The following is a 13,346-nucleotide window of genomic DNA, read 5'->3' on the forward strand; positions in this document are numbered from 1 at the left end:
TTCTGAATGTGAGGTTATTAATATTGTAGTTATCACTAAAGTAAAAATAATAGAGATGGTTTAATTTTAATTAAAAAATTTCACTATAAAAGTTCAGATTACTTCCTTTATTAAGTGTTTGCTTTGTTTGTTGGTTATTATGTTAAATTATAGTACATACATGTTTTAAGTATTTCATAAATAACATTACTGGTAACTTATAATCAATTTGCTTGTATTTAGATATCAACACTATCAAGAATCAAATAAATAGCTTATTATTTGTAAAGAAAGTATGTGACTCAAGAATACAGCGATTGCAGTCAGGCAAAGTAAGTAAAGTACTTTCAAATTAATGTTTAGTTACAAATATTTTATATTCACTTAAATATCTAGCAAATGACAAGAAGTGGGATATTAACCAGTGCAACCCTCCACAAAAGGACTTGTAAGAAAAAATTTCTCTTATCTGTTATAGTATTAAAAGTATTTGTTAAAGCTAAAGAGATTAAAACACTTCCTGAAAAATGCTACAGTAATTAAAGATTTTATTTATTGATTTATTCATCATTTCATTTTTTATTCAAAATTCAGCATTTATATAGTTTTATACATTAGGCACCATTTTAGATGGACCTAATAGACAAAAGCTCTCTCTTCATAGAACTTCTATTTTAGTTGCAGAGTCAAAAAATAAACCAATAAATAAATTAGTATATGATATTAAAGTGTTAAAAAAAAGTAAATATAAAAAATAACAAGTAAAGCAAAGTAGAGGGATAGAGAATGTCTAGGAATGTTTTAGATAGATGCTGAGTGATTTGGTGACATTTGAGGTTAGAGAAATCTAATAAAATATTGAGAGAGTCCTGAGAATTTTTTTTTTTTTAAGAATCTTTTAGGGGAGGTGAAAGCATATGCAAAGGCCCTGAGATAGGAAGATGTTTGGTGAGGTAGAGTATGTCAGCATGGCTGATATGGAATGAATGAGAAGGGATTATAGTAGGAATGAAATTGGAGAGGAACCTTGAGGGTTAGATCAAATAAGGTTTTATCTACCATGATAAGATTTTTAAAAAATTCTAATGTGATGGGGAATCTATTGGAGATTTGTGCTGGCAAGTGACATAGTCTGACTTATGAGTTAAAATAATTACTTGGGCTCTTTGTGATGTTTAGATTGTGGTGGAGTTGGGGGGGGACAAGAAAGGAGACTGAAAGAGCATTTTTTTTTTTAAAGATTTTATTTATTTATTTGACAGAGAGAGACAGCCAGCGAAAGAGGGAACACAAGCAGGGGGAGTGGGAGAGGAAGAAGCAGGCTCCCAGTGGAGAAGCCTGATGTGGGGCTCGATCCCAGAACGCTGGGATCACGCCCTGAGCTGAAGGCAGACGCTTAACAACTGCGCCACCCAGGCGCCCCTGAAAGATCATTTAGGAGAGTATTGCTTTAGTCCAGTAAGAGATGTCTGCAGAGGTTGTGAGAAGTAATTAGAGACTGGATATAGTACTAACAGATTTGCTAAATGATTAAATATGGAGTGAGAAAGAAACAAAAGGACTCAAGGAGGATTCCTAGAATTTTTGGCCTGAGCAACTGCATGAATTGTGTTGCTATTTACTAAAATGGATAATACAGAAAGGTGGAGGTTTGGAAGAGAGAATCAAATTTTGGATGTTTTAGTTTGAGATCCCTGTTTGACAGTCAGACCTGCTAGTTGGTAAACTCTGTAGTTCAAAGGGAAGGTTGGTGATGGATCTAAACTTTGAGGGTCCTCAAGATTATTAGATGTTTATTTGAAGTAAAGAGACTGGATGAAGTTACCTAAGAGAGTGAACGTAAGTAAGAAGATAACCAAGGACTTAGTCCAGAGGCAGTATAGTTACTAGAGTTTAAGACAAAGTGGAAGATCTATCTAAAGAAACAGAGTAATTGGCTGGTGAAATTGAAGGAAAACCTGGGAGTGTGGTATTACAGAAGCCAACTATAGAAAGTTTTTAAAGAAGTGAGAGAGCAGGTATGTCAGAGGCTGCTAATAAGTTGAGTAAGGTGAAGACTTAGAATTGACCATTAGATTTGCCACCAGGGGAATATTGGTGATCTGATAATAGCATTTTGGAGTGGCGGAGAGAAACCCTGATTGGAGCGGGTCCAGGAGAAAATGGGAAGAGATGAATTAGAAACAGTCATTATAGGTAGCTGTTTGGAGGGGTTTTACCCCAAAGAAGAGCAGATTTGGGCCTTGAAAACAGAAAAAAGCTTTTTTTACTACCTTAGTTTTTAGTGTAGTCTTTTTTTTTTTTCCTGGTTTTCTATTTTGGAAATTTATTGTGACTCTTTGGGCTTGTAATTTTACAATGTATTTAAATTCCTTAAGGAATAGAAGACTTATTTTTATAAATCTTGAGTTTAGTTGCTGAATTAATTATAACTCATGTTACTTGAGGCCCACATTGGTCATGTATCTGAACGTACATATATGTATGTCTTTGTTTCAGTTAACTGTATTTTATAATTATATACCCACGCACATTCAGTATAGAAGAATGATACGGTTTTATTTATGCTTAGTATTTCTTTCATTAGTTTACCTTGTCTAGACCTCAGAGTTAGTGATCCTTCAGCATCATTATTTAAAATGTATTTGTCCAGACACCTTTAAAAAAAAATTATTTATTTAATTTGAGAGAGAGTGAGAGAGCATGTGTGGGAGCGGGGCGGGGGGTGGGGGGGGCGTTGCAGAGAGCGAGAAAGAATCTTTGAGCAGACTCCTCACTGAGCATCAAGCCCAATACAAGGCTTGCTCCCAGGACCCTGAGAAAATGACTTGAGCCAAAATTAAGAGTTGGACGCTCAACTGACTGAGCCATCCAGGCACCCCAATGTTCAGACACCTTGATAGTGTATCCCTTTAAAATTTAGATATCTTGTTTTGAAGCCCGTCAATTCTTTTTTGAGTATCAGACTTTACCTTTTTAGTAGCTCAAGTCATACAGTGTTTTTTCTTGGAAAGAAAAGTTAAAATCTCCACAGAGGTGAAGTTTTTTTAACCGTACTACACATCTTGAAACCTTAGAAGGCCCTTTTTCTTTTTTATTACAAATAAAGTTATAGTGAATACTCTTCTGCATCTCATATCTGTGGAGCTGCTTCTGGGAAAGAGAAAGAGGTAAGTTTGAAGAAAGAGGACTTAGAGAAAACATGTGCTGGCACTTTATGCCAGACGTTTTAAGTCAGTTATCTATTATACTAATTAGAGAGGAAGTTTTCCCCTTTTCTCAAGTTCTTTTCCTTCTCCTTTATGTACTACCTACATCTAATTTAGAATCTGCCCCTAATTAAGGCATCCTATCTAACTTTCAGAAGAACCTTCTGATCTTTCTTTGCTTTTTTTTTTTTTTTTTAAGATTTTATTAATTTATTTGAGTGAGAGCAGAGGGAGAGGGAGAGAGAACACAAGCGAGGGTGGGAGGAGCAGAGGGAGAGGAAGAAGCAGGCTCTCCGCTGAGCAAGGAGCCCAACACTGGACTCAGTCCCACGACCCTGGGATCATTACCTGAGCTGAAGGCAGACACGTAACCTACTGAGCCACTCAGGTGCCGCTGATCTTTCTTTTTTAAGTAGAGGGTTGTGAGATACGCATTTAGGAATACAGAGAAACTGGTGACAAGAAACATACAGGTTTTATGGAAGAGGCTGCAGGCTTTGAAAACACTGAGTCATTCTTGGCAGCTCTGTGATCATAAGCAGCCTTTCTGATTTCAGCTTTCTTATCTGTTAAGTGAGGTGGGTGATATTTATCCAGTAGGATTTTTTGTGGAGAATAAATAATGTGTATAATGTACATAGCACAGTGCTTGACATGTAGATTCTCTAAATCTTTTTTTGAAGATTTTATTTATTTATTTGTCAGCACAAACGGGGAGCAGCAGGCAGAGAGAGGAGCAGGCTCCCTGCTGATCAAGAAGCCCCATGAGGGGCTCCATCCCAGGACCCTGCGATTATGACTTGAGCTGAAGGCAGACACTTAACCAACTGAGCCACCCAGGCATCCCTAGACTCTCTAAATTTTGAACCCATGTTTTGTTTTGTTTTTTTATTTTTAATTTTTTTCGTGTGTAGGTAGTTACCTTGCTATATTATTTTGAAAACTAAATATAATTTACTGTTTAGGTAGTCAGAGAAGAAACACATTTTCTATAAAAGATGGTAGAGTTTTTACTTTGTTAGAAGAAAAATTACTCTTTCGGGATATTTTCTGATTTCTCAGTGGATAGACTTCAGCCTGTACTTGAAAATGTTGGGATTTATTTATTCTTGGACATTGTAAGCATTCCAAACATCCCCTTTAGCTCCTAAAAAGTTCATTTTCATTTGGAATATGTAGAGATAGAGAATACTTGAAATTCTAATAATTCAGAATTATTCTGTAATGAAAGAAGTGAATGCTTATCATACTTTAAATGCATTTACTAAGCAGCTCTTAAAATAACTAGGAAATTCTCTAGGCTGGGGCTGTTTTGGGAACCCACATAAACGAGAAGGAGAAAAATTATTTTCATTCCATTTTAGTTTAATATTTTTATATCTATGGAAAAATCTTTAACCTAACGAGTGAATAGATGAAATATTAACCTACATTTACTTTTCTCTGTAGGAAATAAATACTGTGAAACTGGCAGCAAACTTTGGGAAACTTTGCACAGTCCCCCTGGACAGCATTCTTGTAGATAACGTTGCACTACAATTTTTTATGGGTGGGTAAATCCATTTTATGAAATTAATGTAGCCCTTGAAATTTTTAATAATTGTAAATATTATTAAATTTTAAATATCTGATATTAAGCATGCCAAATATGTCTTTCCTCCACTCCCCATTCTCTGAAGTATTCCCTTTTTTTTCAAATCATAGAGGTAGAGATATATTTTGTTTAGAAAGAAAGAAATGCTTATTATAACTTAAATTAGCATTTGTTAAATTGCTTTAAATTCTAGCAGATTTATGAATTTAAATTATTCAAGAAAGAGTACTTTATCAGCAACACACACTGTTTATAAATTATTTGTATCATTTTGTGCATGAATAGGATGACTTTGTTTTTATATCATTTTAATATATATAAATATTTACTAATTTTAATATAGTTGACCCTTGAACAACATGAATTTGAGCTGTGAGATTCACTTATTTATATATGGATTCAATTCAATAAATACAGTATAGTAATACAAACATTTTCCTTATGATTCTCTTAATAACATTTTCTTCTCTGGCTTACTTTAAGAATATAGTACATACAAAATGATATATGTATTAATTAACTGTTTATATAATTGCTAAGGCTTCCAGTCAACAGTAGACTATTCGTAGTTATGGTTTTGGGGAGTCAGGAGTTAATACGTGGATTTTTGACTTCAAGGTGCGTCAGTGCCCTAACCTTACCTCTGTATTATTCAGGAGTCAACTAAACATCAAAATTGCTTTTTATCTGTAGGACATTTTCAGTAAACCTCCCTGATTCTTCATTTTCATGACCAAAAAGATAAATACGTAGCTTGTTGAAGATTTCAATCCTTACTTTTAATATTTGTAGGAATATTAATGTTACAGTTAATGATCTTAATAAGAACAGAAGCCGAATGTTACTAAAGTAGTTTATTTCTGATGAAGCCTTCTGTAGCAATTTTATCTCCTAGAAATTTTATCAAGATAAATGGATGCGCATCCATTTGTGTTTTTTACATAACTATGGTCTTTTTAACCTAACCAATTTGTGATCTCAGGTGTTCGCTTAACTGTTTGAAAATGCAGTTTTAAGTATTTGAAACTTTAATCCTTTTAATTTATCGTATGGCTTCGTGCACCCAAAAATGTGTGACATTAATATCTATGTTGTTAACGGATTTTGTTTGGTAGATTACATGCAGCAAACTGGAGGTCAAGCACATCTCTTCTTTTGGATGACAGTGGAAGGCTATCGAGTTACAGCCCAGCAGCAACTGGAAGTCTTACTAAGTCGTCAGAAAGATGGAAAACATCAAACCAACCAAACCAAAGGTCTTTTAAGAGCAGCTGCTGTTGGGATATATGAACAGTATTTATCAGAAAAGGTGAGACTTTATTTTGATTACTGTTTTCTTATCTTCTTTGGTAGTATCATTAGTAATAATTTTTTAATACTCATGAATATTCATTACTCATACTAGGCGCAGCTACTTGCAAACATTGTTTCATTTAATCTTGATAACAGTCTTTTTGTATATTATTATCCTTATTTTATAGGTAAGGAAAGTCATGTTTAGAAAATTGAATTAACTTTGCCAAGGTCATGCAAATACTAGTGACAAAGTCAAGATTCAAGGTTACACACACTCTAGATTCAAGGACACAAAAGATTGAAAGTAAAAGAATGAAAAAAGATAAACCATGCATACAGTAACCAAAACAGAGCTGGAGTAGCTATACTAATATTAGACAATAGATTTTAAAACAAAAATTGTTACTAGAGAAAAGAGCATTTTATAATGATAAAAGGGTCAGTTGGTACTTGATATATAACTGTTAAAACAGTTACAAACACAACAGCAAAACCTCCACATACATAGGACAAAACCTGACGGAATTGAAGAGAGAAATAGACAATTCAACAATAAGTGGGTATTGAAATCTTCAATACCCACTCAATCACTGATAGGACAATTAGATAAAAAATGAGCAAAGATACACAAGAATTGAAGAACACTATAAACCAATTAGACCTTGCACATCTATAGAATACTTCCCCTAACAACAGCAGAATACACATTATTTTTAAGCTTACATGGAACATTGTCTAGGATAAATAGACCCTTTGCTAGGCCATAAAACAACTCTGAATTTAAAAGTATTGAGATCATACAAAAGTATGTCCTTTTATCATAGTAGAATTAATTAATAATTAATTAGTAATTAACAAGGAATTTTGAGAAATTATAAATATTTAAAAATTAAATAACACATTTCTAAATAGTCTCTGGGTCAAAAAGAAATCAGAAGGAAATTAGAAGGTATTTTGAATTGAATGAAAATGAGAATACAGTGTATCAAAATTTATGGGATGAAATTACAGCAGTGCTTAGAGATAAATATGTCACTTTAAATGCCTACTCAGAAGAAAGATTTCAAAATGACAATTTACATTTTTACCTTAAACTAGAAAAAAGAATAGCAAAATAAATTCGAGGTAAACTGAAGGAAGGAAGCAGTAAAGATCAGAACAGGAATCCATGAAATGGAAAACAGAAAAACAGTAATAAAAATCAATAAAACCAAAAGTTGATTCTTTAAAAGAAAAATAAAACTGACAAACCTTTAGTCAGCTTGGCCAAGAAAAAAAAGTCACAGATACCAAAATCATGAATGAAAGAGGAGGCATCATCACCAACCCTATGGAAATCAAAAAGACTGTAAGCAAATATTATGAACAACTTTATCACAACAAATTAGACAACTTAGATGATATGGGCAAATGCCTTGAAAGACACAGATTGCCAAACTGTCATTCTGATACCAAAGCTAGACAGATATATCATTCAGGAGACTACAGACCATTATCTGTCATGAATATGGACACAAAAATCTTCAAGATTCCTCACACTCCAGTATTTGTAATGGCTATGCTGTAATACCTTTTAATTTGTACGTACTAGCACAAAAATTGTATTTGAATTTTAAGTATGAATTTTATTTGAAAACTGCTCATTAGTCCATTTGCTTATATTTTTGCCAAATGAAATAATATCATACTTTGAAAAGAGTGCATAATTTAAAGAATAGTAGTATAACAGACACATTTGTATAGCCCATCTAGCTGAAGAAATAGAACAAGTACTGTGCTTCTGAAGATCCTTAGTATATTCTTCACCTGTCTTCACCTCTTTTGTTTGCCTGTTGCCTTGCTTCCTGATGAAGCCAGTTTCCTGTAATTATTCACTTGCTTTCCCGTACCATTTTACTATACATGTATGTTCTAAAGCAATATTTTGCTTAGCTTTGTTTTTAAACTTTATATAAATGGAATGATAATATATACCTTCCTTTTATTCCCCTATTATTATATTGGATTTTATACATGTTGATTTATGTAAGTGTAGTTCATTTTCACTGAAGTCCAAGAGTTTATTTACCTTCGATAATATTTATAAGCAGTTTGGTTTATTTCCCTTTCTTTTTGGTTACACTTTTGCTCTGAATATTGCTGTTCATATTTCTCCCTGCATACATTCAAGAGTTTCTGCTATTTAAAAGCACAGCTTTAGTATATGTATCTAAGTCTTTCTATGTTAATTTTTAAAGTAGGTCATAGAGTCAGCTCTATTGTATGTAGTCCAATAGTATGGAATACAGCTAATACTGGAAAAATAAAAAAAAATAATAGTTAAATCAGTTTCAACATTTTAAAGATAGTATTTCATTGTTTTCTGGCTCTCATTATTTTCAGTGAGAAATCAACTATGAGTTTAATTGTTATTCTTTTGAAGTTAATCTTTTTTTAAAACTTTGGAAGACATCCCGAGTCTTGGGAAACTCTTCTCCAGGACACGGTCTAAGTCCCACATTTTAGCAGTGGATGGAGAAGATTGAGAAAAAATGCAAAACCCGTATGTGATTCCAGAATTCAGAGCTGAAAGCAGCATTTTAGTGTCAGATGACTATGGCGTGGATTTCCCACTTTTGGTAGTCATTGCTGTCTTTTTCCCTTAGCTTCTAATGTTGGCAGACATTATTTACTCTTTACAGTAATGAATTCTCCATCGTGTAGCACTCCATGTATGGCTTAAGTGCATTGTCACCATGAATGTTAATAGTCCATCTTTTACTTTTCCTGTCCTATGCTTTGTATTGTGATGGGACTTCTTAATTGTTAACATTATGAATATTGTAACCATGTTTTCTAAAAGTTCAGATAATGAAAATGAGAACATCAGCATGACCCAGAAAAGGAGACTAAAGGACTAGGTCATTTTAATGACAAATAGAAGGAGCCTTACCACCTGGATTAGGAAGAGTAAATAACCAAAATAAAGCATACTGACTGCATGATGTGCAAAAAATATTTTGGGATTGGTCTTGGTTGAGAAGGGAGTATAAAAAAAATATGGAAACTGAATTTGGCAAATAATTTTAAGGCAATAAAAAGTTTTTTCATTTCCCAAAAAGACCTCAATGGTCAGTTAAAAGTAGTGGCTATTAAGTGAATTAGCCTGGGCATACTGCACAAATGAACACACATTAGCCTGTGCCTTTTTTTTTTTTTTTTTAAGATTTTATTTATTTATTTGTCAGAGCAAGCGAGGGTATGTGAGCACAAGCAGGGGGAGCGGCAGGCAGAGGGAGAAGCAGGTTCCCCACTGAGCAAAGAGCCTGACCCTGGACTCCATCCCAGGACCCTGGGATCATAACCTGAGCCGGAGGCAGACATTTAACCGACTGAGCCACCCAGGCATCCTGCTTGCTTGCTTTTTAAAAGTAGAATTACTTTTGGGCACCTTTGGTAAGAAGTTTATGGACTGAAAGGAATTTGTGGCCCTTTGAAATTTAGAACTTATTCTGGCAGATCTTACCAGCAATCATGCTTTTTGTAGTATATCATGTTACATCAGATTGTGGCAAGAAGAGTGTATTTTCCATTGCTGTTAGGTACTTTGATTTGAAAAAAATGGGAGTTTTAGATATCTTCTTAATTTCTAAGATTTTAATAAATTGCAGAAAACATCTCATATATTTGCATATTTAGCAGACAGTGCAAATGTAAATTTTAACAAATTCCTTTCAGTCCACAAACTTCATACCAAAGAAAACAAAAATATCTTACCTGCTAAATATATATTCCTTCTATACAACACTGCTAAAACAGTATATCAGTTGCTTACCTGTGATACTGAGGTTTTCTTAATGAAGTTTTTTGGTCAATTTTTAGTTTCTTGAAAACATTCAGAAACAGTTAAGATTTTTTACATTATAAAAATGTCAGAAAATAACTTCTTTAGACATTTGCTTCAACATGGCTATCACTGTTGCCAGCCGTAGAAAAGATGCTAAAATATTGACATGCAGTTAAGTCATATTTTCAAAGAATGTGTTGAGAATAGTGTCCCCTAATTTGAAAATACATTAAAAATAAATATGGAAAAGAATTACGGTAAACAGAAATTTATTTGCTTTTCTCCAGAACTATTAAATGATCTTTGAAGAGGCTAAAGGGAACCTTGAAAAGGATAGATTGACCTGAGTTATATATGTGTAGGCTATAAAAAAAAACCTCAATTAGTCAAAAAAATGACCAATTTTTTTTTTTAATGAGACTGTTGAGAACTCAGATTTCACAAGAAGGGGACAGCTAGCTTAACAGGATTTTCTTAGTTTCTTTACTAAAACTATAAGTTTAAATGACCTGTCTTTTAAAACCATTTTCCTTGGGGCGCCTGGGTGGCACAGAGGTTAAGCGTCTGCCTTCGGCTAAGGGCGTGATCCCAGCGTTATGGGATCGAGCCCCACATCAGGCTCCTCTGCTGTGAGCCTGCTTCTTCCTCTCCCACTCCCCCTGCTGTGTTCCCTCTCTTGCTGGGTGTCTCTATCTCTGTCAAATAAATAAATAAAATCTTTAAAAAATAAAAATAAAAAAAATAAAACCATTTTCCTTGAGAAAGAGAGGTATAACTTTTAGTGACATCCGTTGTTTTGAAGTGTTTAAAATGGGCATTTTAGACACAAATAGTCTATATGGTAAATTCATAGATGCAGTTTTTAGTTAAGTAAAATGTCATTACTCTGTGCCTTAACGGTTTTACTAATGTAGGCTTAAGAACAGAGCTGAAAGTCAAAGTGAATTTTATATCTGATTGTATTCATTTATACCACTTGGTTTAAAACAACAACAAAAAAGTGATGTCCTAAAGTCTGCCGGCAGATCAGAGAAGTATTGTTAAAAAAGGAAACACAAAAAAGTATAAATATCCTGTGGGATCATGGAATAAAAAGAAAGTAATTTTCCTAATTAAATATAGATAATACCTGTTTAGTCTTATTGTTGGTATATAGCTTTTTAAAAAGTCTTATATTTATGCATTTTAACAATACACAGTAATGTAGCCTACAATATTTAAATATCTAATAAAGAGCTTAAAAAGTTAAATTGTGTATTGGAGGACAAAACCTAAATAGTTATGTTTTTCTCAAACATTATTTGTTTAATTAGTCTTATTAATTACTGATTGCTCCTCTTATTTTGTTTAAATAACCACATTTGTGTGGAAAAATTACAGAATACAGACTAATAGATAATTTTGGATAAATATATTTTTGTGTTTTTATGTTAAAGTAGTAAAAAATGTACATAAGTTTTTTTTCTTATTACTTTTTTTAATGGGGAGATCTGGTTGGTTGTGTTCCATGATAACTCTTTAAAAGTGTTGATCACGTTATACCAAGGATGAGTCCTAATCTAGTTCTGTGTATTTGAGATTATAGGAAAAAGCAAACTAAGTAAATGTAAAATGTTATGATTTTCAAATTTGCATCTTTTTCCTAGAAACCGAGTTCCATGAGCTTAGAGGGCAACTGACAGGACAAAACTAGCTAAAATCAGTCCCTCTCTAATTTTTGTCACATACTTGAAGTTGTTTAGTTCTTTTTTTGTTTCAGGGGAAAACACACCACCACCACCACCACACCACATCCTCCTCTACACAAACAACCAATAAGCACTTTCCCCTTCCTCCTGCAAAAAACCCCAACCACCACACAATCTACTTGGGTTTTCTAAGTAGAATATAGAGTGAACCAGGGAGCAATAGACATTGTATAGGCCTTTTCCTACACATTTATACCCTGCTGTTTACTTACTCTTTAAACCTTTTCTCCTTTTCTGTATTTATCCAATCTTTCCCTTGGATATTCTGTTGGGTAGAATAGAGAAATTATTTAGACAATATGTTCTTGTGCAAGTTTCTTTAGAAGTTACCATCCTTACCACTCATTCTTCAGAGCTTTCAGAGCTAAAAATTGAAAAGTTGGCATGCCAAAGATGACCGTTTTTCTAGCTTGTCAGCATTTTTTCTTTCAATAAAGACATTTTTCACATTGAACATCAGATTTTATATTTCTGTGGCTTACTGTCATATTATACACTTTAAAATGGAAGTTGTTGGAAAAATCAACTTTTTATATTTTTTGCCCTCCCATATCACACTGGAACTTTGCTGCAGCATTATAAAGCCAGATTTAAGAGAAGCGTCCTCTCTTAAAGGCTATTTAAAAAGATTGTTTCTAGTGTTAAATAGGTAACAATTGGCTTCTTCTTTTGGCAGTTATATTAAATACACATCCAGAACTACTGGATGTTCAGCACTAACTCCTCATGACAATGTTTCCTATGTGCCAGACACTATGCTTGTATGCCTTAGGTAAATCTCTTTTTATTTTTTTTATTTTTATTTTTTTTAAGATTTTACTTATTTAGGGGTGCCTGGGTGGTGCAGTCGTTAAGCCTCTGCCTTTGGCTCAGGGTGTGATCCCGGCGTTCTGGGATCGAGCCCCACATCAGGCTTCTCTGTTGGGAGCCTGCTTCTTCCTCTCCCACTCCCCCTGCTTGTGTTCCCTTTCTCTCTGGCTGTTTCTCTCTCCATCAAATAAATAAAATCTTAAAAAAAAAAGATTTTACTTATTTATTTGAGGGAGAGAGAGGGAGAGCGAGTGTGAGCAGGGGGAGGGGCAGAGAGAGAGGGACAGGCTACTCCCTGCTGAGTGAGGAGCTGGATGCAGGTCTCAATCCCAGAATTGTGGGATCATGACCTGAGCTGAAGGCAGACATTTAACCTACTGAGATACCCAGGTGCCCCAGATAAATCTGTCTTAATGTGGTGAAATATTAATATGGTTACATAAGAACCATAGGTGGTATTGTCTCCATTTTGCAGACTGAGGAAATGAAGCCTATTGAGGGGTAACTAACTCAGCATATGTCAAGATTTAAGTCCAGGTTTGTCTCCCAGTGTACTTTATAGTACATGATGACTAGAAGGTTTAGTTCTTATTTCAGCCTTCTTAAACGTCAAGGTGTTGTTTACAAATCAAGGATTTTTTACCAGTTACTTTCAATAATATGGTTCCATTATGTAGTTCTTCTACTATGAAGAATTAACTTGTTGGAAACTCAAAAGGGTCATTACTACTATTATTTTTCTGTTAGGCATCTCCAAGAGTTACTGTTGATGATTATTTGGTGGCAAAATTAGCAGATACTTTGAATCATGAAGATCCAACCCCTGAAATCTTCGATGACATTCAAAGGAAGGTATTAGATGTAACATTTATCATTATATGTTT

General features: G+C 33.9%; 1 protein-coding gene across 3 annotated transcripts in view; it reads left to right on the forward strand.

The window, feature by feature from the left end:
• Positions 1-13,346, forward strand: part of SNX13 (sorting nexin 13) — a 128,035-nt gene that overhangs the window by 77,072 nt on the left and 37,617 nt on the right. For all 3 annotated transcript variants that reach the window (XM_045793094.2, XM_045793093.2, XM_045793092.2), the window contains exons 11-14: positions 223-311; positions 4,638-4,737; positions 5,898-6,091; positions 13,210-13,314. In XM_045793094.2, coding sequence (XP_045649050.2) covers positions 223-311; positions 4,638-4,737; positions 5,898-6,091; positions 13,210-13,314 — 488 coding nt within the window. The remainder of the gene's footprint in view (positions 1-222; positions 312-4,637; positions 4,738-5,897; positions 6,092-13,209; positions 13,315-13,346) is intronic.

The sequence above is a fragment of the Ursus americanus genome, chromosome 3, assembly GCF_024610735.1.
Source record: "Ursus americanus isolate L20-20 chromosome 3, mUrsAme1.1.p, whole genome shotgun sequence".
Taxonomy (NCBI): Eukaryota; Metazoa; Chordata; class Mammalia; order Carnivora; family Ursidae; genus Ursus; species Ursus americanus.